Here is a 26336-nt window from a genome sequence, read left to right as displayed (position 1 = left end):
TGACTTCACAGCTAAAGAGTGATTCATAATTCTTACCTGCCTCCCAACAGCAGTTTAATTAGCTAATGTCTGTACAGCACTATGAACATGTGGAGAGTGTAGTTTTATAATTAAATCAAAGTTGAAGGATCTTTTAATCAAAGATTTTTTTCATTGCAAAAATATTCTTGAAGGGAAACAGTTTAGCAACAGCTCTTGCTGCTTGACATGGCAACAGAATGTTAATTTTACTGATGAGGACAGGACTGAACCACCTATTACATCACAAATAACTAAATATGCTTGAGTTTACTGACCTGGGTAGAAAAATGGAGCACCTGACCACCATCTCTTGACATCCACAAGGTAGTATATCAGCAATAAAAGCAGGAAGGCAAAGCAGCTCAAGGTTGTCACATAAGAGATTGACCTACATATTTTCAGTGGGAATTTAAAAGGATATTTAGAGAACATTCAATATGGATTGATGTTGCTACAATTAAATACATTCTCTCCAGCTACATGGATACAAACACACTGAATAGTAAAAAGTTACATGTCTACTTACCACAGATTCTTATTTGCAGGAATATACCCTTCATCTTTAGAGCATTTTGTCAAGATAGCAGAAATAATCCCCTGAAATAATAAGTGTTTGGAGTTTATATGAATTTTCACTGCAGCACATCTTAGAAATAGAAAGCTTGCGCTGCATGAAAAGATGTGGTGTTAATGAGTAATTTAAACTGCAGTAAGAAAAGATGTTACTTACCATGATTACACTCCATATAAAAAACCTACTCATTATCTGCTTCTGCTGGTCTTTGTAAAACAAGAATATTTTTCCTGCCTATAAAAAACAAAGGCATAAAAACCAGTAAATTACTCTACTATACCAGACATTTTCCAGCAGCCACTTGCTGTAGAATTAAGAAGCTTAAACCACTCTATGTGTGCTAAGCTGTTGGAAGACCGAGATTAGGAACTCTTCTAGGAGAATGCATTCAGGTGGAAAACAAGTGATGTTTGTTTAGCAACAAAAATGTTCTGATTTCTACCCCATATGAGTAACCACACAAACAACTTTTAAGGCTGCTCAAGTGCAGTTCCTATTAAGGCAACCAAAATATAACATTTTCACCAACCTAAATGGCCATGCTGTGCCATCTATATACCATTATACCCCAAAGCACTCCTAGATCCTTCATGGCACACACTCCCTTTCAGTTTCAACATCCAGCCACCTACAATCCATGTAGCCACTTCCTCAAACCCATACTCAGATACACAACTAATGCCACCCTGTGCACAATGCAGAACTCCTTTCCTCCAGGGGATATGCAGTGTGCCATTCTACCTGACAAACTATGGCGGTTGGTTATCACACCTAAGTCCAGATACACAGATCTAGAGTCAGCCACTACAAGATCACTCCCCACGCTAAGTGCATTTGAGGAGGGTGATGGAAACACCACAGCCAAGTATGAGCTTAAATTTAACAGCCCAAATCCATTTTTAGGCTTATTTTCAGAACCCCTGAGCAGCCAGCTGCTACCAGTGATTGTCAGGCCTCACCACAAACCACTGAGGCAATGGTTCCAGGCCTCCCCAGATATGACAAACCAGGGTTTCAAGAATTGAGCAAAACACCTGATTTTTTTAAACCTCAGAATCACGCTGGTCAATGTACCTCAAATTTTGATATAAAGCCTCTGCCAGATGCCCCCTCCTGCCCTGCCAACTTGGACTCAAGAAGTTTTCAGAGGGTTTGGGTAGTTTATAATGGACCTCTGAGAAGATGCTGCCGCTCCAGCTCTAAAAGCTCTTTTCCCCCTACCCCCACCTTCGACAAAATGCCTTCAGTTGTTTCTGGGAGATGAAGGCTTGCTGACAATGTAGGTCCAAAAAGCAAAGACCATACCTGAAGTCCAAAAAACGCCATGCAGATTGAATTTATTGTTCCCAAGATGCCTTCGGGATCATAGGCCACTGTTGTTTGGTAGAGCACCTTGCAGAGAGAGAGAGATTTAGGATTAAAAAGGTACGCACCCAGCCCTGAACTACTTCTCCCCGCTCTCACCTCGGGGCCATTTCCCCAGCCCTCCCGACACTTGACTGTTATCAATGCCAGATTTAGACTTCACATAGAACTCGCTCCATTCACGCTGTGCTACAATCCCCTCCTCAGAACACAGCCCAAGGAAACGGGCTTTGGCGCAGAACTCTCTCCCCACAGCCCCCAGGCCAGTGTGCTGCTGATGTAAAGGAGCTGCCGGTGAACTGGCCTAGTTGCAGATAGGCCAGCCCCAGCCATCTACAGCAGTTCAAGTCTAGCCTCTCCACCTCCCACAGTGGCACCACCAGAGTTGTCAACTAAGTTTCAGAGAGATCTAAGCAAGGAAGAGCCCGTCTTAGCTGTCACATCCCAGATGAGGTGGGAGAGTTGGCATTTAAAGAAGGAAGTAGCTTTTTCTCCTTGAAAACTTTAGCTAATTTTATATTAAAGTTGTTGACATGTTAAACACGGAACCTCATTCTGCAGCGAGTCAATGGGTTATGTGCAAGTAAGAACCACTCACATTGGATGATGGGTGTTGGTAAATATGCTTTTCTCCCAAGAGCAAGTGATCAATGTAACCGGCTGCTCCTCCGGTGCAATTGGGATATTTTCCAAAATCCCCAATGCCACCGGGGCCAAGGTAACCCCTGGAAAGGAAGCAAAAGCCATGGGTCTTTGCAGCGCTGTACTGTTGAAAGGCTTGAGAATAAACAAGGCTACGCTTTGCTGCTCTTTAGGGATCTGCTGAAGCACAAACTCACCCCCACCGGCAATCAGGTCACCCACCAAACAACATCCTTCCCAGGTCCAAGTCGCCAGGGGAAGGGCAGCCCAGAGGAGATGCTAGCCAACGTCAGGTGCAGCTAATTACCACCAGTGCGCTCTGTAACTGCCAATCCCCACAGCCAAACTAGACAAGCGCCAGAGTCAGGCTGATCAAGACAAGATCAACCGCCAACAAGTCATAGTACCGGGGCAGCCAAAGCCTAGCACCGCCCAACCTTGCCCTTAATGCAGATCCAGCTCTCAGGCCCCTGGGAAGGTACAATGCGCTGTGGAACTCAGCCCAGCTTTTTATGCTGCGGAGTCTTCCCCTGGCCTGATGCACGGGGGTGAACACAGAACAAGCCAATGCAGCATCGGTGCCGCCAGGCAAGGAAATGCTCACAGACTCCCACAGCAGTAAGCACAACGCAGGGGAGCGCCAAGAGACCCCTCAGGCTGCAGCCACTTGGAAACAAGTGGATGAGAAATCTCTGTGGTGGGCAGCCAGGTGCCATTAACAAGAAATCCCCCAGAACCCAGCAACTTGACACTACGAGACCCACAGCCAGTGTCAAACTGAGACTGTACTTGGGAATGGCAGGAAGAGGCGCCACACAGCTAGTCAGCGCCCGAAGCTGGTGGCTGGGGAAGCAAGCACTGGCAGGGGAGGACATCTCCAGTGCTGACTGCACTCAGAAAGCAGCTCATCGAGAAGGGAACTTTCGAACAAGGTACTTTGAACAGGCCTAGTACGGCCCCTATCCAGCATCCCATAAGCCCAGGCACTTCTAGGAGCAAGGAGAGTTCCAGGCTGTCGCAGCTAGAAGCACCAAGAGTCATTACTAGGACCCATGTGCGCGTAATGGGGAGGTCCTCATCTGCCTGAGCACACAAGCTGCGGAAGGGATGTAGCTGCAGCAGACAGCAAGCATCAACAGCAGCAGCCAGAAAGCTCAGCACATATGAAAAGACTGGCTTATTAAGATGTCCTTTCGGGAAGAGAGCACCTCATTCCCTTACCTCCCACGGGTGCAGGGAGGAGACATGCAAGAGAGATGTGAGCTGCTCAGACACTACAGTGATGGGGACCATAGGAGAACCTCAGAGGGAGATTTTAAACCTGTTTCTTATCTAGGTGAGTAATAAAGATGTCCTCTACATAAAGCCAAGTACTTCACTGCGAAGTGGGGAAGGGGATGTTTCACTGAGAAACCCTCTTTTCCTACTGACTCAGAGCTAGAGACACTGAAACATGGTCCCTACGTAGCAGAACCCAACCCCACACAGAAAGCACCCAAAGGAGAAGGATGCCAAGCATTCAACTTACTTTGGGCAGCCAGGTACAGTTAACAGGAAGGTCAAACCCAGCCAAGTTGCTTCCAGCATCAGAATGAAAACCCACTGTGGCCAGTAGAGCAGGATATCCCGCAGGGCAAAATACGGGGTCTCTAGCTTGAGAGGTAGGGAGGAAAAGGAATATTAACTGGCAAATGATCACTGAGTTTTTGGGGAAAAGACACCTTTCACTTTCGAACAGCCCCTGGCACTGCAGATGGTTGGGGGTGATAACAGCAGAGTTTGCAAGGCTTTCCATTGTAACATTGTTTTCACACGCCCACAATGTCTGAAACTGACATTCACCAGGTTTGCTTTCAAAAGTGATTTTGTTTTGAAAGTCTGAGCAAAATCCTTTCAGCAGATTGTGAGCCGCATTTTTCCTTGTTGTACAAATCCTAGCTATGCTAAAGAGGGTGACATCTGAAACTCTGGATTCAGCATGGACTAAACCCTTGCTTGGCTCAGATGGGGAACAGAAGGGTTAAAATAAAAGCACTGTAAGTGACTGGAAAGGGTCACGTCCCAGCATGCTTAGTGTGTTTCTGCTAAAATCTTAGCAGAGTGTAAGAAAGCCCTGCACTCTTAGGGCATTGCTGCCCGGTCTGTGCCTCGCCTTCTGGCCCAGAGGGTGGTGCTCAGACCGACATGCGACAATTCTAGAAGAGGGAGGCATTTGGAGCCTTGAAGTGGACAGTGCACTGAATTAAGAGTTCAAAATTACACCTGTGTTTTTCAGCACCCTTGGAATCCAAGAGGCATCGATTGCAGATCAGGAAGGAGTGAATTCGTAAGGACCTTTATAATCCTCTACACAGCAACCAAGCTGGTGCTAGCCATGCAGAGCTGTTGAAATGCACCCCTCTCTGCTCAGTTCCTGAGCAACCCCCTTGCGCTGTTCTGTACAGTTAAACAGATATTAGTCTTGTGCGGCATGGCTCCTAAAACCACACAAGAGCTGCTGGGGACAGGACTACAGTGGCAGGCACGGGAGAGGCTACCATCCAACACCAGACTGCATGTGCAAGAGGCAAATGTGACGGTGCTGTGTATCCTACAAGTGTTTACAGCCTGCCCCTCCAGCATCATCGAAGCCAGCTATATCCAAGGATCACTCACCAAGGTATCGTTCTCAGCCACAGCTTTAGCAAACAGGAGTTCTAAAACGGCAACCACAAGGTAGGTAAATCCCAGTCTCTGGAGTACACCTGGAATCCGCAGATTATCCCAGGACACTACAGGAAACACACACCCAATGTAAGAGAGGGGCTGCTGACGTATTACTGTGGCTCTTTGGCAATGCACATTGGTAAATTCTGGCTCCTTCTCAGGCTCAGGTTGGCCACCCCTGGGTTAGGGCCTATGTACTCATGCTGCCGCAGGGAATGTCTACACAGCAAAGAAAAAACCACAGCTGACCCGTGCGAGCCGACTCAGGCTGCAGGGCTGTTTCATTGCTGTGTACACTTCCGGGCTCGGGCTGGGCTCTAGGACCCTGTGGGGTGGGAGGGTCCCAGAGGAGGTGTGTGATGCACTCACTTTGTGCCCCACTTCCACAGCTTGGGGGATATTTCCTCCCCACCCTGTCTCACTGCACAGGGAGGGAGAAGGGCACAGGGAGGGACCGTCCCATGAAATGCAAGCAACACACTTGCACTGCGCCCCTTCCTTTAAGCACAATTTTTCCTACCCCAGGCTTTCCTTTCCCGCTCCCCTGCAACTTCACAGTCTGAGCACAACTGTTATTCTCAGGATACAGAGAGGAGGGCGTGATGGTCTAGAAGCAAGAATTGGGAGGTCCCAGTCTTCTATGGACTGGATGTCTCTCTGGAAGATACGCTTCAGTCAGTTACTGGGCTCAAATAAATGGTTGAACGGATGGAACGCTCCAGCCCGTGTTACACAGGAGGTCAGACCAGATGATCTAATGGTGCCTTCTGGCTTTATAATGTATGAATATCAGTAAGGAGACAGCCCTAAGCCAGACGGCTGCCAGAGTTATGCAGCACAGCTGAACAGCTCACCATTCTTGGTCTATGACAGCACAGAACTGCCCTCTACCTGCAGTCGGTCCATGGGGTGGGACTGAGCATATATTCATTCTATAACAGCCACATTAAAATGAAAGCTACAAATTCCAAAAAGGACAAGCAAACAACAAATGAATTCTCTCCACTTACAAGGTCCAAGGCAATAATTGGGATTGACAATTACAATGCCTATTAGAAACAGCAAGAAACTCCTCCAGAGAGCTTTCCCCAGCACTTTCCACTTCGAACATCCCCGCCTCAGCATGGAGTTCAGTGACAGCGAAATTGAGGTGCCCATGATAAACACAAACCTAGAAAAGCAGGCAGCTGTGAAATGGGTCTATTCAGGTGAAACATGACTAATCACACATACTCCAGTGCTGTGACTCCGTGCGGCTCCTATGCGTAGGGGTAGCCAGGGGGCTCTACATACTGCCCCCGCCCCAAGTGCCAGCTCTGCAGCTCCCATTGGCCAAGAACTGCAGCCAAAGGGAGGTGCGGGGGTGGCGCCTGCAGACGGGGCAGCGTGCAGAACCACCTGGCCACGCCTCCACATAGGAGCTGGAAGGAGGACATGCTGCTGCTTCTGGGGACTGCTTGAGGTAACCCAGAGCCTGAACCCCCTGACCTTCTCCCACGCCCCAATCCCCTGCCCCAGCCTGATCGCCCTCCCACCCTCTGAACCCCTCGGTCGCAGCCTGGAGTGCCCTTCTGCACCCCAAACCCCTCACCCCCAGAGCCCAAACCCCCAGCTGGAGCCCGTACCCCCTCCCGCATCCCAACCCCCTGCCCCGGCTCGGAGCCCCCTCCCGCACCCTGAACTCATTTCTGGCCCCACCCCAGAGCCCCCACCCCCAGCTGGGGCCCTCATCCCCTTCCACACCCCAACCCCCAATTTTGTGATCATTCATGGCCTGCCACACAATTTCCATACCCAGATGTGGCCCTCAGGCCAAAAAGTTTGTCCACCCCTGTACTAGCCCATAGGACATATATCACATCACCCAGACTAGCCCTGTTCCTGGCATAGCAGCAGACTCTCATTGGTCTGTGCTTAAAAAAACAAAAAAAAAAAACAAATACAATACACCTCAAAATCAATTTTCCAAATGGATTTAAGGTGCACTGAAGTGCAATTTAGCAGCATTCCACTGTGTGGCCCTTATAGTCTACCACGGGGGAGGGATAGCTCAGTGGTTTGAGCATTAGCCTACTAAACGCAGGGTTGTGAGTTCAATCCTTGAGGGGGCAAAACTTTACAGAACTGGGGCAAAAATCTGTCTGGGGATCGGTCCTGCTTTGAGCAGGGGTTTGAACTAGATACCTCCTGAGGTCCCTTCCGACCCTGAGATTCTACGATTCTATGATTTATTCCTTTCAGGGAGTATCCTCCTTCAAATTCTCCTTTGCTGTGAAGCCCACAAAACCCTTGACAATGGTTCAGCTCTTGGTGTGCTCAGATCACAGCTCCTCATGCTGACCAATACTGTCTCATTGTTTCTTTATACTTCCCTGTCTGTCCGTCAGTATCTGTCTGTTGTCTTTGCTGTAAGCTCTTTGGGGCAGGGACTGTTTTTTTGTTCCATGTTTGTACAGCACCTAGCACAACGGGGCCCTGGTCCATGACTGGGGCTCCCGGGCGCTACGATAATACAAAATAATAATATTCACCACAGAGACTTACCATGGAAACACAAGATCTGCCAGTGTTAAGCCTACAAAGGAATCAATAGACAAGTTTTAATTGCCTTGAAAGACTGCACTCATGACGACCCTCCTTTCTAAGTCTGCAGAGGAACTGCAGAATGCCTGTAGTGATTCAGTAAACCAAATTCTTAAGCAGCGTCCTAAAAGATACTGACAAATAACTACTCCTTTGACTGTATCTGCTCCACTTTCCCTTCAGTTTGTTTGCCCAAACACTGTCTGAATTAACGGCTGTGTCACAGGGAAGACTTCTGCCATGGGACCTTCACAATTTACCATGATATAAGCACAGCACAATATGTATGAACACAAGACCATCAAGCATGATCACTGGGGCAAGGCTTCCATTAATGTTATCTATGCAGCACCTAGCACAATGGGACCATGACCTGGCTGTCACCTCTAGGTCCTACCACCATAAGCGTTAAATAAGAACACAGCCACTCAAAATGCATGGCTGTGTTAAAGATGTAAGCAAAAAGGTTATGTGACAATATGGAGCCTTCCCAAGATTGTCTGATACCAGGAACAGTCACACCGTGCTTTGAACTATTCTCCTGCTAGATACTGGGGGCTAAATCCTTTGCTGGTGTAAACTGACATAGCTCCACTGACTTCAATGGCGCTACACCTACGTGCACCAGCTGAGGCTCCGGCCTTGAATGTTCATTTCTGTGACTAAGGTCTGTATTACATGTATGAACCATACTTTACCATTCCAACTCTGATGTTTGAAGAACCAGTATTTTCCTCCTCCGTAATTAACAAATACCATAATTATGAGAGAGAGCCTAAAAAGACACAAAAAAATAATGAGAACGCAGGTACAATATTGTGTGTCAAAAACAGACACGCACTTAATATTTTACCCCGTTAAAACATTTTTCAATCTGTCTTTTTTTAAGCAAGCCTGTAAACACAACAGCCAAGCATGCTGTTGAGGGATCAGTGAATGACCTTCATTCAGAGGAAATTGATGTTGACTGAGAGAAGGAGAGAGCACTTGAAAGTCACATTACAAAGCATGCTGAGTGTGATTTTTGTTCATATTCCCATATAAGTTCACAAAGCTGGCTCCCCACATTGCTCCAGCCCAATTCTAAACATTTCAGGAAACCCAAGAAGTAGGATCCTGCAGTTCTTCCCCATTAAATGGACCCCCTGGGGCTGTCAGATCTCTAAGTCAGAGATTGCACAGACTGGTCCTAGTAATTCCATGTATTCCACCAACTTCATTTAGCAAGTCCTCAGCCCCCACCCCATCCCCTGAAAGAGAGAAAAGCATCATTCCTCCCATTGTAGACAGCAGATAAATCAGAACACAGAGTTAAGAGACTTGACCAAGGCCACACAGGAAATTTAGGAGCAGGGCAGGAAACAGCGAGGCTGTCTTTTTACTTGTAAGCCTCCTGGAGGGAAGAGAATGACTGAGTACAATAAAGGAAAATCTAACTAAAAGACACGCAGGAAAAAGGAAATGGAGGCTGGACCCCAGGAAAAACTTCCTGCCATGGAAATCTAGCAGCCTGTGGAACTGTCTGTCAAGGGACCTGGTGAAAGGCTCATCAAAACCAGACAGGACAGATGCACTACAGGGAACAATTCTCATACGGAGGGAGAGGAAGAAGTTATCATAATAAGTAGGGCTGGTCAAAAGTTTTCCATCTAAACTGTTTTTTGATGGAAAACTGAGTTTTTGACACACTGTTTTTTATGAAAAGTGTCTGCTTTCCACGGAAAATGTCAATGTTTTGTTGAAATCCTGGATGCCTGAAAAAAATAAAATAAAAAATAGAGTTTTCAACCTAAAAGTGAAATATTTTGATTCTGAAATGCTCCCACAGTGCCACATGGGAGTCATAGTTCAGTTGCCTCATGCTCCCCCATCTCCTCTATGGCAAACTTCCCATCCAGACTACATTACCCATGAAGCACCAGGGTCACAAGACTGCCATGATGCATGGCCTACTATCCAAGAGGGAAGACCATGGTGCATGATGGAAGATGTAGTCTGACCAAAGAGCCACCCTATAGAAGAGGATGAGGCACCAGAACTACAACTCCCATAAGGCACTAGGACACCATTACCAATCAAAATATTTTGGTTTACAGCCAGAATATTCTATTTTTTGATTATTTGCTGAAAACTCAAGTTTTCATAGGAAAAAATAATTTCCAGCCATCTCTATTAATAGGTAGTTTCCTTCTCCATACATATAAACCCACATCCAATACCATGACATTCTACCATCCCTGGGGGTGAAGATTTCATACTCTGGCCATAATTACATTTGTTCAAACCTAGAGGAGGTTTATAGCGAGTGGTACAGAAGACTCTGAGGCTACAATTTACCCTCGGAATGTGTCAAGGGAGCGCAGTCGCTGCTGGGAGACGGTCCACGTGGTAGCTGGGACATTACTGCTTGTGGAATCTGCTCTGGTTGGGGATCCGAGCTCCTTGGAATAGAAACACCACACAAGAAGAAAAGCTAGCAACTGCCTCGACACCTTCGCTATCCTGACCATATGGGGAATGTGACTTTGCCAGCTGAGGCCTAAAGATACTGGACATTTTCACACACCATAACTAATTCTGTTCTCCCCATTTCTCTCTCTATTCCCCACTGAGGGATTCCTTGTATTTCACACTTCACACTTCTTTAATCACTGGTGGGCAGGGCACTGGACTGTGACTCAGGACAGCTGGGTTTAATCCCAGTGTTGACCATACGCTCCATGTGACCTTAGGCAAGTCATTGAATCTACCCTGTGCCTCGGTTCCGCATGAATAGAGTGGGGATAACACTTCTCTGCCTCACGGGGTGATGTGTGGATAAAACTGATGCACTCAGCACACCACCAGTGATGAGGACCATGTACAATAGACTCCCGAGAGAATAACTGGGGAGCATAACACTGAAGCGTGCTCATCCTGCGTGGGCAAAGTACACCAGGCCAGATGCTGATGTCATTTATATCAGTGTAAATCCAGAGAGATTCCAACAGCTGTACTCCACATCTGCAAGTGTTTAACAGCACAGAATGTGGCCCACAGCCTCTGCAGCACTTGCAGGCCCTGGTCTGATCACAGAACTTTAGGCCTGAGTTCAGAGTGCCTAGAACTGCCTCTAGTGCTGGGAGCAGCCAGCAGAGTTTTCCTCTTTTGACACTGTCCACGTCACCACAGGATAATTCTCTCAGTGGAATATTTCCTGCACTGAAACTAGCGAGAGAGGCAAAACACCTAGATGTGCAGTAACTGACAGGGTACACGTACACTGGAGCTAGAGGTGTAATTTTCAACTCAGGCGTACACACATTAGCTCTGATGAAATTGGCTTGTTACAAACAGGAGTGTGGCCAGGGCAGCATGGGCAGTAGGACAGGCTAGCAGCTAGCTGCCGTGAGTACGCAACCAGGGTCTCGGACAGGATTGTACCTGGTGAGGCTAGCCCGTCACAGCTGCGCTTCTACGTTTAGCATGCTAGCGCAATCATAGAACTTAAGATCCGAAGGGACCATTATGATCATCTAGTCTGAGCTCCCGCAAGATGCAGGCCACAAAAGCTGACCCACCCACTCCTGAAATAATTCTCTCCCTTGACTCAGCTGTTGAAGTCCCCAAATCCTGATTTAAAGACTTAAGCTCCAGCAGATAATCCTCCCCCCCCCTGCCCCCTGCCCCATGGAAGGAAAAACCTCCAGCCAGGCCACTGCCAATCTACCCGGAAAAATTCCTTCCTGACCCCCCCATGGGCGATCAGCTGAACCCCGAGCATGCGGGCAAGACTCTCCAGCCAGACACTCAGGAAAAAGACTTTCAATATCCCAACATTGACCCTCGGTACTAATTACCAGTGGTCGCACGTTATTGACCTATTGACTAAATCACGTTATCCTATCAAACCATTCCCTCCATAAACTTATCAAGCTTAATCTTAAAGCCAGAGAGGTATGTCTGCCTGAGCTGGACATTACACCCATAGCTCCGGCGTAGATGTATCCTGAGAGTCATATATATCCACTGCACATACATTAACCATAGGTGGTGAGCCCCCTCCAGCGCTCCCCACAGATCGAGACAGCAGGGCCGCCCGGGGGAAGGGGGGGGGCGGCACAAGTGGGGCAATTTGCACCAGGCCCTGGGCCCTGCAGGGGCCCCGTGAGCCCTGGTTGAAAATCCCTTCCCTGGCTAGAGGCGCCTTTTTAATTTTTACTCACCCGGCAGCGGTCCGGGTCCTCGACGGCACTTCGGTGGCGGGCCCTTCACTTGCTCTGGGTCTGCGGTGGGTCCTTCAGTGCTGCCAAAGATGCGGAGCGAGTGAAGGACCCCCTGCTGCCGCCACTGCCGAAGACTCGGAGCGCCGCCCGGTGTGTACAAGTGCTTCAGTCGGTGGCGCCTTTTTTATGTCCGCTCCCCGCTTTGTCCCAGGCCCCCTGAATCCTCTGGGCGGCCCTGGAAGACAGCTGTCTGCCCACACTTCAAGGATTGCCCAGGAACCTGTTCATGAGGGGGATGTGGCTGATAATTTACTAAATCTCAAAAAGGCCTAGTTCGTGTGAACGCTTCAGTGTAAAAACATGGACGGCAATTTAACGCATTCTAACAACTCACAGAATTAATGAGACGATCAGTGTCTCCAGGGTGCAGTTTCTTGTAAAACCAATTCCTGATTGGATCGATGCTGTGAACCAAGAACAGTAAAAAAAAAAATCATATTCTATTGCTTATTCAGAACAAACACATGCTATCAAATCATGTTGGAGCAACATAAACCAGACACTGAGAACATCTACCCCCATCCCCAGTCCCCTCCCTGGATTAGTACAACGTTATTAAGCTTGCAAAGTCAAACACACAAAAGTTAAAGTGCCAGAATTAAGGTGGTTAGTGCAACCTTAATTCAGCCCTGTTGTTTATACACACTATGGTACAATCACCACATGCTCAGATTCTCCACCCCCTTTTTGGTTACACGCAGGACCACCTCATTCAGTGCACAGGATGGATGGCTATGTTAACAGATTTTCCAACCTTTATAGTTAAACACATACGTAAATCCTATAGACTGTAATGGGTCTTAACCAGGGGCTGAACTGCTGTTCTGATCAGGGGATGCTTTCCTAATTCAGGGCCCTAGATACTCCGTAGTACTGGAAGCACATGGAAACATTCCCTGTATTAAACTTTGCAACACTGTGGTTTAGTTGGAGGATATCAGCATCTGGAAAATGATAACTGTGTGATGATTAAATGACACTGGCCTGAACTGTTGGGCTGCCTGAAGCAGAATACAAAAGGGGGTCCCCTGGAATGACAACAAGGATTTAATCACATGCTTCAGTATGTTCCTGAACTCAGGCCTACGTTCTCATATTCATTTCTCATCCCAGCTCCTGTGCCACAGTCTGATAGAAAGCCTACAGAATGACAGCCTGGCAGAAGGTATCCCTAGAAAAAAAACATAGCACAGGCAGCACTAATGCATGTCTCTTCACCCCATCCCATGCATAGGGCCCAGCACTGAGATGCAGAGAATTCTACAGTGAGGAGTTGGTTAATATGCTACAGCTGGCTCTTCAGTAAGACTGAGAAGAGCAGTATCAATCAGCCACCAACTGAAATGCAAACACCCAGCACTCCAGCCCTGGACTGAGAGCACCAACAGCTGTGTGCAGTGTTATTGGAGCCGTGCTGGTCCCAGGATATTAGAGACAAGGTGGGTGAGCTCTGAAGAAGAGCTTTGTGTAAATTCAAAAGCTTGTCTCTCTCACCAACACAAGTTGGCCCAATAAAAGATACCTCCCACACCTTGTCTCTCTAGCACCAACAGCTGTCAGACTGTTCAGACTTTCAGACACTACCCATCATGACCAGAAGTGAAAGGTTCCATGTTCCATTGCCAATATTGTGAGCCACCCAGTCCCCCATTAAATCCTTTGTTTCACAGTAGCTCTACTGAATTCAGTCAGCAGTTAATCTGTGGAATAAATTTCTTATCCTTAAATCAAGAGCTTGGCCCTTAGCAAACTAAAGGCGAGATAGTCAGCTGGTGCAAATCAGCCTAGCTCCAATGAACAGGAGACTCCAGCTGTAAGACAGCCCAGCTCCCGGTTTGCACTCATGAGACAGCAGGATCTTTTTATTTTGTGTTTGTACAGCACCTAGCACAAAGGACCCTGGTTCATAACTGGGGCTCCTGGGTGCTATGGCAATACAAATAAATAAGAATAGTGAGTGTGCTTTCATCTACAACAAACCCCCCAAGAGAGTCTCTAACGTGTACAGGAATGTTTCACAAACAATGTCCACTTACATCACGAAGACATGTCCCACTGTCAGGATACTGAGGACCCCCATATAAATGAGGAATGCATACAGGATAGCTGCAGGAAAAGAAGACATCTTCATAGCTGAGGTAACAAAAACAATGGGCATTCTGGGCCTGATACATCAATGTGTTATACCTGTGTAAAACTGGAGTAACCCAGCGAGAAGTCAGGCTGACAGCTTGCTACAGGACCCTCTCTGAGTGGTACCGTAACCTGAAGGAAGGATTGGCCAGGGGCTAGGGCACTAGCATGGGACTTGGGAGACCAAGGTTAAATTACCTGCTCTGCCACAGACTTCCTGTGTGACACTGGGCAAGTCACTTAGCTTCTGTGCCTCAGTTCCCTATCTGTAAAATGGGCATAATACTTCCCTCCCTCAGCCCTGTGGTTGTTGTACACATTGAAGACTGTGAAGCACTTTGAGTTCTAGTGATGAAAATGCTAGGTATTGTTATGTGAGAACACAAGCCCCAGCAAAAAAAAACCCCAAAGGTGACTGCAACCTAGTGACTATATATTCCAGTATAAAAATAACCAAGGCAAAACATATCATAGTGGTAGTGGCATATGTTGTAAAGGAAAAACTGGCTGGATTTAGAAACAGCCTGAATTCAAGGAGTAAAAGAGGTAGAGGAGTCAAAGATGTATGGATTTGCAAGCATGGGGAATGTCTCTGTCAGAGCTGAGGGAAACAGTTTGGTCAAAACTATTTCACCAAAAAAAAAAAAATGCAGATTCAGGGCATTGAAATATTTCATAAATTTAAGACAAATTTGCCAATTTGTTTGCCCCCCCAAAAATCTAAACATATTCCAAAACAACAAAACATTTCACTTTGACCTTTTTGAAGCATTTCAATTTTTTGATCTGAAATGACTTTTCATGTCAAAGCTTACCTCAATTTTATTAAAAATAAAAAAACCAAAACATTTAATAAGGCTCAAAAACAAAACAAAATGTTTTGTTCAACCTGAAATTAACCCTGAAATTAACCTGAAATTTTTGGTATGGCCAGGAAAAAAAAAAATCACTTCTTCACACAGGTGTAGCTTCTTTAGAGTTAAAGGAATAGGAAACATTCAAGAATTATCTACTGTAAAGAGCAAGAATGGGGAAGGATGCTGATTAGAGACAAACAGCTCTGGGAGGGACACACAAAGAGAGACAACAGGCATTAACATAAAACAGAACGGGCGGCTAGACAAGATTGAACAAACAAACCCAATGCTTTGTGGCAGAAGCAGAGCGCACTGAGTGCAGAGGAACCAGCTGGGTGGGTGTGTTTTGGGAGGAGGAGGAAGTGGAATCTAAATCTGAAAACAGAACGCAGACACATACCTTGTGACCGTTTTGCTTTTGTGTGTCTGTCTTGTCCGTTTAGACTGTAAGCGCTTCGGAGCAGGGACTGGCTTGTGCTATGTGTTCGTACAGTACCGCACACAACGGGGCCCAATCCTGGTCAAGGCCTCTGCGTGCTGATGTAACGTATATAAATAAATAGTAAGATACAGAAGAGCAGCAGGCCAAGGACAGAAGCCCACGGGACACTTTAATGGAGTGTACCCGCCCCTTAAGGTGTGAGGGAGACCAGCTGAGCCAGCATTATGCTGCTGCACATTTTGCTGGGAGACATACCTGTGTGACAGATCAAGGTCAAAGAGCAAGAGAAAGGGGTATCAGAGTGGCATTCTGGGAGAAAACACTGCCAGCTCCGCTTTTAGGGCCCACAACTGGTGCTCCAGGAGCAGGGCAGGCTGGAAAGCTCCTCCCGCCTCCATGGTGAGGAAAAGGCCTGGCTCAGGGCAGTTTCCAGCCCTGGCAAACGTCTTTCCTGGCAGCCAGATTGTGGTCCTGGGCTGGGGTAAGTCATCCTAGGAGATGAAGGCATATATATATATATAACCTGCTCCCTCCCCATATGAGGAGAGACCTGGAAGGCAGCTGGCTGTGCCACTGGGTATCTCCTGAATCCAGCTTTCACTGGATGTTTGGGATGCTTCTGAGCCAGACATCATTGAGAAAGATCTGATGTGCTTTAAAACAACCCAGCAACCCTGCACGCATTTTTGACAGTCTTACACAACCAACTGGAGCATTTTGATATGGTGTGGCCTGCCCCTGGCACCAACGGAGAGCAGAAACTGACAGGACAGTGGAAAGGGTAGACACTGCAGGAAGGAGAGCAGTCAAGCATGGAGTCAGGAAACCTCATAGAAAGCTGGGAAGGAGGGCATAGCTAACAAGCAATGAAGGATGCAGATGGGTTCGTTGGTGACATTCACGGGAACAGACGATATTAAGAGGAGGAGGTGGATGAGAGGAAGAGATCACGAATCGGTAGGAGTGGAAGAAGAAAGGCAGTTGTTAGGGAGGTAAGGAAGTGATAGGATCAAGGGTTTGGAGGAAGAAGGTATGCGAGACCATACAATGTCTGAGAAAGGAGCAGGTAGTGGATTGTGGGAAGGTGATGGCATAACAGGGCTGGCAGAGGAAAGGGAAGGAGGAGAGCCTGCATTACACGGAGTCAATATTTTCTCAGAAGTAAGTAGCAGAATCTCTGGCCAAAAGGGAGGCAGGGACATGAAGAGGAGTGGATTTGAAGAGCGAATCGAAGCCAGAGAAGGGGCTATGAAGGATGTAAGTGAGGGAGTCCATCAGGGAAGAGAAATCAAGCTGTGCAGTAAGGGAAAGGCAGAGTTGAAAGAAGAAAGGACAAAACTCTAGTGGAGACAATTACTGGAGTCACTGTATTGAATCCAGAGATATGTTATGATGGGAGTTGGGCAATCATACCACTTTGAAGCTGTTGGGTCTGATATTTAGCCTGAATAGAAGGCAGCTGAGGGAAAAATAAAATGGGCCTTTGTTCAGTAATAGCTAAAACAATGGAAAACTAGCTCCCAAAGACTGGGCCACATGCAAGCCTGGGCCATATAGTCCAAGGGGTTTCCCAGAGGTCTCATGACAAAGGCAGGGGATTGATCTGATTGCAGCTGCATGTCTGCGTGCTAGAAGCAGCAGAAAAAACACAAAATGTCCTGGAGAAGGTAGCAAGGAAGTGTACATGCAGGCAGAGATGCACCTGTAGCATGACCCTGAAAAAAAGCTAAGAGAGAGAATGTTTGGGTAGAGTGCTGGCTGAAAGAGGCTTGGGACTCTAAGCCAAGAAACTGCTTCATGCTGTTTGATTCCTACTGTGTTCAGAAAAATAAGACTTTGTACATTCTTTGTAAATAAACAGGATCACATCAAAGAAATATCTGACTCCATCATCACTTTCTCCTCCTAATAGGAACAATCTGCAAGATCCCTGAATATCGGCTAACTTCTCGGGCCAAATGGATAACAGATGCTCTGTGGCATGGGAGCAGGAGCACAGGGAGTGGATGCAGGGAGTTCATTAGGCTCAAGGATTTGCTAGGAAGGGGGCTAAAGCGAATTTCAATGAGATAATTTCCTGAAAGAAAAAAACCCAACAACTTGATTTACACAAGGAAAGGGGGAACATAAGGCGTTACGTACGGAGATGGCTGTTGACAGGACTTTCGTTGATGATTATGCCACAGGAAATCATCTTGGTGCTGCTATCAAAGCTCTTTACCACAAGCGAATAGTTTCCAAATTCTCCAAAATGATAATGGATCCTGCAAAGAATTAAGGGAGACGGAAAGGGAACCTGTGCTGGGACTTGCTGTACCATCGCTACTGCCTGCAGGTACTGTGGTAGGCACTGCGGGGCTACAGGGTAGGCCAGCTGGGAGGTGGGCTGAAAGGAAGGGAGGGCTACAAAAACAGGGCTATGGGAAGAAGGGTAGGGGCATGTTGGGAAGCACACGGCCCATGCCCCTCCTTGCAGCGGGGCTGCAGTGACCACCTCTCCCTGCACATACAAAAGGAGACAGGGGCTGAAAAGGCCCCACCCAGTGCCCAGATTTTTCTTTTTTCCTACTTGGTGAGATCTTCTAGCTGCATTGCCATAGTTACTGCAGCTTGGCTCCTGCTCCCTGATTTGGTGCTTTCAATGCACTGTTCATTCAGCCATTTCCTTGATTGGCCACCGAGCAGCTCCCAAAGCCCCTTCTCCTGTCAGCATTGGTTTGGCTTCCCCTACTGTATCAGCCCACCCGTGACCCACTCCACCCTTCATGTGTCACATGACTTCTTCCGCTATTGACTGTGTAGCGGGAACCATGACTTCATAGACTTTTGGTCTGGTTTTGTTGCTGGGTTTAGTGTGCTGGTGCCTCGTGGCCTGTGATATCCAGGAGGCCAGGCTACGTGATCCGACTGTCCTTTCTGGCCTTAAACTCTGTCTCTATGTGTGTGCACAGCACACAGCTCTACGGGGTGCAACTTGTGATTGGACACGCTAGGCACTATCGTAACAAATTATATTTTTATACTGTTGGTATTATGAAGATTAAATTGCAAATCTAGCTTCCCAAATGCTCAGTAATAACTGTGGTGAGGAGGCCACAGACTTTAGGGACAGTGGCTGGCAAGTGACAGAAAATATAAGCATTAGTGAGTTATTTCAACACACGTTATCTTCAGATCAGTTACAAACCTGGGAAACTCTCTGCCTGCCCCAGTGCCATTGAGATGTAGGGTGATTGGATGCTGAGAATCAACTGCAACTGCTACAATGCTGGCCTTTCCCGATGTGTTGCTCATTGGGACCGATACCAGATCTTGATACAAGCACTAGAAAATGAGGACAGATGAAGGATTACAAAAACAAAAAACCTACTTGATTTTACTAGGTAGAGCAAAATTATTATTATTATTTTAATTCAAAGAGGAGTACAAAGGAAGCCTGGCTTGTCCAACAGCAAGCAGGTAACATTTCTGTGAGCTGTGGCTGGAAGAAGAATTATTGGCCAAGATTTTCAAAAATAGGAGCCTAAAATTAGGCACTCAAGGTGGGATTTTCAAAAGGGCTAAAACCCAACAGATTAAATACAAATTACAAAACAGGAATAAATTAAAATACTGGAAAGTTAATCATGTAAAAACACCAGACACACTCAACTAAGAACACAGGAAATGCCATATCAGCTCAGAGCAGCTAGCCCAGTATCCTGTCTCTGACAGGGCTAGCACTAGGAGGATATAAGGAAGCCTGAAGGAGGCAATTATGGAATATCCTGACCATAAGAGAGCTTTCTTCTTAACCCCTCACCAGTCATCGGTGGTTAGCTTATGCCCTAAAGCATGAAGGTTTATACACCTTTCAAACTTAAAAAGAAATCCTTATAATTGCACTGTAACTACAGACAACTTCATTATCCAAAGGAAAGACCTATCCTTTTTTTGCATCCTGCTGCTCTTTCCCCCAAGACATTGTTGCGGGTATGAGTCCCATAGATATCTATGATTCACTGGCTGAGGGTCCAGAATGGGGTCATGGTTCACGAGGGATAAAGGAGTTGGGGGAGATTTTGGAGGCTGTGGGGAGCATGGAAGATGTCCACCTTTCCCCACTGTCTATGACATGGATCCTTTGCCCACCCAAGAACTAGCTGAAAAAACTGAACAACAGAAAATTTAGGACTTTCAAAACACGAGTACTTCCACAATCCCTTACGGGAACAAGTCTTTGGGTCTGTCTACACTGCAGTCACAGGGTGTGACTGTAGCTCATGCAGACACAACCCTGCTAGCTTTAATCTAGCCAGCGCGGGCGCTGGAGCGGTGAAGGCGTGTGGCAGCGCACAGTGCAGCATGGGCTAGCCCCATGAGTAATTATCCAGGGTTCTGGGGAAGATTGTACAGCCCACAATGAAGCTCACACTCCTGTGGCTTCACTGCTCTGCTACCTGAGCTAGCTAGATTGTGTCCACAAGCTCAGGATTGTCTACATGAGCTGCAATCCGACCCTGGGTCCAGTGCCATATTCTTGTCTTCCCCTAGAACAAAACCTGACATAGCAAACAAAGGGAGAGGGCTGTGTACCTGGTAACAATAATCAGAAAGCCAGGAGACTGTCAAGTTCTCATGGATCAACTCATTGTGCACCAGCAGTAAAGCCTGATCAATTTTCAGCCCTGAGGGTCTCCTTCTGGATAAATCTGATGCAGAAGTGGAGAAAGACATATGTTAATATTTTGAAAGGGGAAAGTCTGCATAACACACTTCAGGACATAAAGCAACTTTGTTAACAGAATGATGACAGCTCAGTAGACACTATATTGCAGCCTTACCAATTCTCACCTATTTACGGTGGCTCATACTCGAGAATCTACGCACCACAGAAATTGGATGGGAAAGACCCCATCTCTCCAGCCCTGCTTCACCTCAGCGTGGCTCCGGAGTACTATTATTCCACTGGGGAATCAGACTGGGCAGGTAACAGGAGTGCTCACCATTGGCGTACAGACTGAAGGTATGTGGCTACAGTGACACAGATACAGCGCTGAAGCTGTTCCACTTCCTACATCGAAAGAAGGGATTTATCCATCAATATACAGAACCCATCTCTCCAAGACATGGTAGAATTATTCTGTCAACTTGGCTGTGTCTACAATGAAGGCTAGGTTGGCCTAACAACATCACATAGGCCACAACATTTTTCACAGCCCTAAGTGAGATAGCTAGGTCAAGCTAATATTTAGGCATAGACCAGGACTATGTCTACACTTCAAATGCTATAGCAGAGCCACTGTAGTGCTTCAGTGTTGACAATCACTACAGCAACGGGAGGGGTTCTCCTATCACTGTACTTAATCCATCTTCCCATTAGGCAGTAGCTAGGTCAACGGCAGAATTCTTCCATCAACCTACTGCTGTCAACGTGGGTCATGTTGGCTTAATTATGTTGCTCAGGGATGTGAGAATTTTTGTGCCATATGCAATGCAGTTAGGCCCGAGTTGAAAACCACATTGCCACGTTCTCCCTGCTGTTAAAACCCAAGCAGGCAATCCCAAGTTAAGAACATGCCTTTTAGTTTCAGTATAGACATACTCACAGATGTAGCCGGGGGAAGGAGAGAGGGATAGTGCATGGGTAGTACTTGCTCCCTCTGAGCTCTCCGCAAACTGGCTGCTCTCATCCAGTAATCTAATTCAGAAGACAGACCCTACATACATACAAAGTCCCATTTTGTTTTGCATGGGGATGGGAATCTCTTCTGAGTGATGAGCTCTGGGGCTCTGATCCTGCGAGGTACTTCACATCCTGTCACTGCATAGAACCTGTTGTCAGCTGGCATAGGTGTGTGTTCTCACTGTGTGCCGCTCCAGCTCTGCACAGACAGCTGGCTCAGCAGACCTTGATAGTACTAGCCAGAAAAACCACAGACTTGGGGCAGTGGCAAAGGCGCTTGGCCGGGTTTATTGCCGACGAAGCACAGTCCTAGTGCCTCATAGATTCTACGTGTACAGTAACACATGTATGCCTCTGACAATGGACCAGCTCAGTCAGCAGTGGGATTTTCTGCCGTCCCCTAGGCAGAACAAAAGTGCCCCTCCTATGTCTTCTCTTTCATACACTGATACAAACAAATTACGTATTACTCTCCTGACTCTACACCTTGTACCGCCTGGATTAAACAAAACATCTTCATCCAATACCCTGCGTTGCCGTCCTTGTCTTACTTGGGGTTGATGTGTTCCTGTACCATCTCCCAGGACTGTATTTATGCCATAACTCTATGTTGGGGTGTACCTGTACTAGCCTTCTGGAATGCGTCTATATGAATACCCAGTGCCCAGTACTTCTTAGGCAGGGTGGATAAAAATCAGTGATTTAAAAAAAACAAAAACAGATTTTTTAAATTTAAATCTGATTTTTTTGATAAAATGCTTTTTGAGGAAAAACCTATCTAAAGATAGTTTTAATTAAGATACATTATAGCTCAAAGATATCTCATCATGGAATAGGGATTATAAATTCTAATTCTCTAGTATGAGAATATATTCATGTAATGTTTAGGAAGTTTTGTAAATGAGTTCCAATCGTTCATGGAATAGGGACCCAATTTTATGGGGTTGCAGGGGCTTCTGTATAGATTATTTAGGTTAATCTTTCTATCTACCCAATGGGACTGAGTGCTCAGTATAGAAGATACCATCTGAGGTGCTTAGTTTTGCAGTTTTCAGACTGAGGATTTGTGTCTCCAGAGATAACATGCTCATTAACAGCAAACATGTTTTTAAATAAATAATATATAGAGGTGAGAAAAAACAGACCTCAAACCTATTGTCCCTCAGCAAATTTGAGTACACAGAGTCAATCCCTTACCTCTCTCTAAAAGTGCAAAGTTTCAAAAAGTTCAATGAATAGAAGATTGTTGGGGGCGGAACAGATCTGGACAAGGAGAAGAAGTCTGGAGATAAATGTGAAAAGGGAGGGACAGGCAGTAGAAACAAAAGTGAAACTGTTTGAGCAGCATATTCCAGAAGTCTTGAGGTCTTTCTGAGTGTCGCCTTCATTGATTTGAGATCTACCATACCCAGGGCCGGCCAAGCCCGCGCGTGGGGCGGCATTTTCCCTGGAGGGTGGCAGGCGGGTCCGGCGGACCTTCCGCAGTCATGCCTGCGGAGGGTGCGCTGGTCCCGCGGCTCGGGTGGACCTCCCGCAGACATGCCTGCGGATACTCCACTGGAGCCGCCAGACCAGCGAACCCTCCGAGGTCCACTGGAGCTGCGGGACCAGCGGATCCTCCGCAGTCATGCCTGCGGGAGATCCGCTGGTCCCACGGCTCCGGTGCACCTCCCGCACGCATGACTGCTTGGGGCGGCCAAATTGCTAGAGCCGCCCCTGACCATACCATTCTCTCACTAGAAGGGAAAACTATAATGGCAGCAGGTCATAAGAGACCCAGGGTATGGCTACACTGGCGAGTTGCAGCTCTGGAAGTGCCCTGCAGGTGTGGCCACTTACTAATTGCAGCACTGGTGGAGGCTTTCCAGCGCTGCAACTCCCTGGCTGCAGCGCTGGCCGTACACCTCACTCAGCATGGGGAATAAGGATTCCAGCGCTGGTGCTGCAGTGCTGGTCATCAAGTGTGGCCACACACCAGCGCTGTGATTGGCCTCCAGGGTATAAGGATGTATCCCAGAATGCTTTTATAAATTACTCTCTTTGTCTTGTTATGAACGAGCTCCGGGTGGAGCTCCATTGCCGCTGCTGCTTATCTAAAAAACAAACAGAGCTCCTGTTTGCTGTGATCATCTGTACCTGGCTGTAAACAATCAAATGAGAGGCAGGCAGGGAGCGAATGAAACAGCGGGGAGTCGTGTTGGCTGCAGGCTGTTTGCAATTAAGAGTTAAGACTAAGGGGTCGGAAACATGTTCTGATTTTTCAAGGCAGGAAGCTAAACACACAGTGTTGGCTCCAAAAATCCCCTCTCTCTCTCCCCCCACTCCCTGTCACACTAGACCCCACTCCACCCCCCTCTTTTGAAAAGCACGTTGCGGCCACTTGAACGCTGGGATAGCTGCCCATAATGCATCACTCCCAACAGCGCTGCAAATGCTGCAAATGTGGCCACACACCAGCGCTGGCCCTGCACAGCTGGATGACCAGCGCTGCAAACTACCAGCGCTGCAAACCGTAAGTGTAGCCATACCCCCAGTTTGGGAATATTTTAATGAAGTTCCTCTACCTGTGGGTAAGACAGGCATGTATGCAAAATGCAAACAGTGCAACAAAGAAATGCAAGGCCAGGCTGCCCGAATGAAACACCATCATGAGAAGTGTTCCTTCTCAGGAGGAAGCTGCATTGAAGATGATGAAAGGAACGTGTCTGAACATGCAGGATCTTCAGGTTGGTAAACTTTTTTATTTCATACTTCTTTCTTAAGGACTGCCTGTCTTAGATGCAGTCGTTCTGAGTGTCAGTGACTGCAATGAGTAATACTAAATGAGCAGTATGGGAATAATAATTAAATAACTGCATTGACTTATTTTGTTTAGGAGACTCCATCCTCAACATATAGGATTTTGAAGACTATCCACCTTCAAGATCACCATCATTTTATATGGTTTCAGAGTTATCTGCCAATGATAGTGTTTCAGTCACATCATGTATGTCACATAGCCACAGTATATCACCTGTAGCAAAAAGAGAAAAAAAAATCTCCATCATCCAGAAACAACCATAGATAAATTTGAGATAAGAACCAGCAGATTACAAAAAGAGATAACTGATGAAAAAATTGCCCAGTTTGTTTATGCAACAAACTCTCCTTTCCCTATGATTGAAAACCAACACTTCATTAACATGGTTCAGTCATTAAGACCAGGATATAATTCACCCAACAGAGCAGATGTCGCAGGCAAACTGCTGGATAAAGTGTATGAAAGAGAAATTGAGCAGTGTGCAAAAGGTCTAGAGGGTGAAATTGTGAACCTGAGTCTTCATGGGTGGAGCAATGTCCACAATGATCCTGTTGTATGTACTTGTGTTACAACAGAAGAAGGGAATGTCTTCCTTACAGAAACAATAGATACATCAGGAGATGCACACACAGCAGAATACTTACAAGAAGAACAGAATACTTACAAACTGTGAAAAAAAATTCAAATGTCTAGTACACAGCTTGGTCACAGACAATGCTGCAAATGTATCCAAGATGAGAAGAAATTTAGAAGAGAGTCCTAAGCTGATAACATATGGTTGCAGTGCTCATTCAATGAACCTCCTAGCCAAAGACTTCAGTGTTCCAGAAATAAAGGCTAATGTTGTTGAGATTGCAAAATACTTCCGTAACAACCACTTTGCAGAAGCTGCTCTGAAAAAAGTGGGAGGAACTAACTTGCCCACAAGACATGTGATGGAACTCAGCAGTGGACTGTTTTGAGCACTATATCAAGAACTGGCCTAATCTAATGACAGTTTGTGAACAAAATCGTGAAAAAATAGATGGCACTGTCCCAGCCAAAGTTCTCAACATTGGGTTTAAGAGAGATGTTGAACACATGCTGCCTGAAGCCTATTTCTGTAGCCTTGAACAGAATGCAGAGACATAGCTGTTTTATTGCTGACACTGTTGAAATTTGAAAGGAACTGAGATCTTAAAAAAAGAAATATGCAATGACAGAGTTAAATCACAAGTATTAAAAAAACGAATGGGACAAGCACTATCTCCAGCTCATTTTCTTGCAAATATTCTCAATACTCCGTACCAGGGTCAAACATTAACTGCTGAAGAAGAGGAGTTGGCTATGACATGGACATCCAGCAATCATCCCTTCATAATGCCAACTATAATAAACTTCAGAGCTAAGGGTGAATCATTCAAGAAATATATATTTGCTGATGATGTTTTAAAGAAAGTTACACGAGTTAACTGGTGGAAGTCACTTAAACACTTGGATTCAGGGACTGTTGAAGTGATAATCTCACTTTTAACAGCAATAGCTTCTTCTGCCAGTGTAAAAAGAATATTTTCCTCTTTTGTACTAATTCATTCCAAATTGAGAAATCATTTGGTCCTGAAAAAGCAGGAAAGCTTGTTTTTCTTTTTCAGATTATGAACAAACAGGAAAATGAAGGTGAAGACAACTGATTTAGCTTCAGAAGCCAATATTTTAAGTTTCTCATGTTGACCTGACTAACATAGTCAATTTTTTTTAATATTTCATTTAACTATTTTAGTTAAAAACAATTTAAACAAAAACAAACTTGATTAAAAAAACTTGAATGTTTAACTAAATTCAAATGCTTGTTTTGTTAAAATACTGCATGTTTGCTGTTGAAGAAAAAATCCAGAATACGTAATGTTTTTAATTAAATAAAACAATTTAAATGTCTATCTGGTGGTGATCTCCTCCTAATACAGCATGGCTAGAAAATCCTCCAAATAGTAATGATTAACCTGTTGAATTGGAGATAGTTCATCTCCCAGTGATTTCATAAATATCTGCTTCAATTACCTTTGGTTAATGAAGTAACCAATCATTCATTTATTTTCTGATATAGCTGTAAAACTAATCGGAAAAGTTTACAAAATAAATTACTTTAAAAATGTATAGTGTGTACCTTCTAAAAATGAAACCTACATCTATCTGAGTTGTAAAGAATATGTATTAAGGTTATAACAACCGCCAATAATGCACTTTTATGTAGAAATCCATGATTAAATCGAGTCTTCCTGACTAGTGATTTAAATCAATTTAAAT

The 26336-nt window shown here is 45.9% G+C and overlaps 1 protein-coding gene across 4 annotated transcripts in view; it reads right to left on the bottom strand.

The window, feature by feature from the left end:
* HGSNAT (heparan-alpha-glucosaminide N-acetyltransferase) overlaps nt 1-26336 on the bottom strand; it is a 30212-nt gene that overhangs the window by 1721 nt on the left and 2155 nt on the right. For 2 of the 4 annotated variants that reach the window (XM_039541802.1, XM_039541803.1), the window contains exons 2-17: nt 20164-20279; nt 18776-18912; nt 17731-17852; nt 14193-14262; nt 12491-12560; nt 10229-10332; nt 8590-8666; nt 7853-7883; nt 6319-6479; nt 5258-5373; nt 4131-4255; nt 2559-2685; nt 1901-1987; nt 752-829; nt 548-618; nt 297-409 (exon numbers count right to left, since the gene is read on the bottom strand). In XM_039541802.1, the coding sequence (XP_039397736.1) occupies nt 297-409; nt 548-618; nt 752-829; nt 1901-1987; nt 2559-2685; nt 4131-4255; nt 5258-5373; nt 6319-6479; nt 7853-7883; nt 8590-8666; nt 10229-10332; nt 12491-12560; nt 14193-14262; nt 17731-17852; nt 18776-18912; nt 20164-20279 (1605 nt within the window). Of the gene's footprint in view, nt 1-296; nt 410-547; nt 619-751; nt 830-1900; nt 1988-2558; nt 2686-4130; nt 4256-5257; nt 5374-6318; nt 6480-7852; nt 7884-8589; nt 8667-10228; nt 10333-12490; nt 12561-14192; nt 14263-15546; nt 15677-17730; nt 17853-18775; nt 18913-20163; nt 20280-20421; nt 20642-26336 lie in introns of those variants that run through there. The other 2 variants (XM_039541804.1, XM_039541805.1) reach the window with 2 other exon arrangements.

This window comes from Mauremys reevesii, linkage group 5 (genome assembly GCF_016161935.1).
Source record: "Mauremys reevesii isolate NIE-2019 linkage group 5, ASM1616193v1, whole genome shotgun sequence".
NCBI classification, from domain to species: domain Eukaryota; kingdom Metazoa; phylum Chordata; order Testudines; family Geoemydidae; genus Mauremys; species Mauremys reevesii.
Note: the sequence above shows the minus strand (reverse complement) of the source record. Positions and strands in the feature narration are given on the sequence as shown.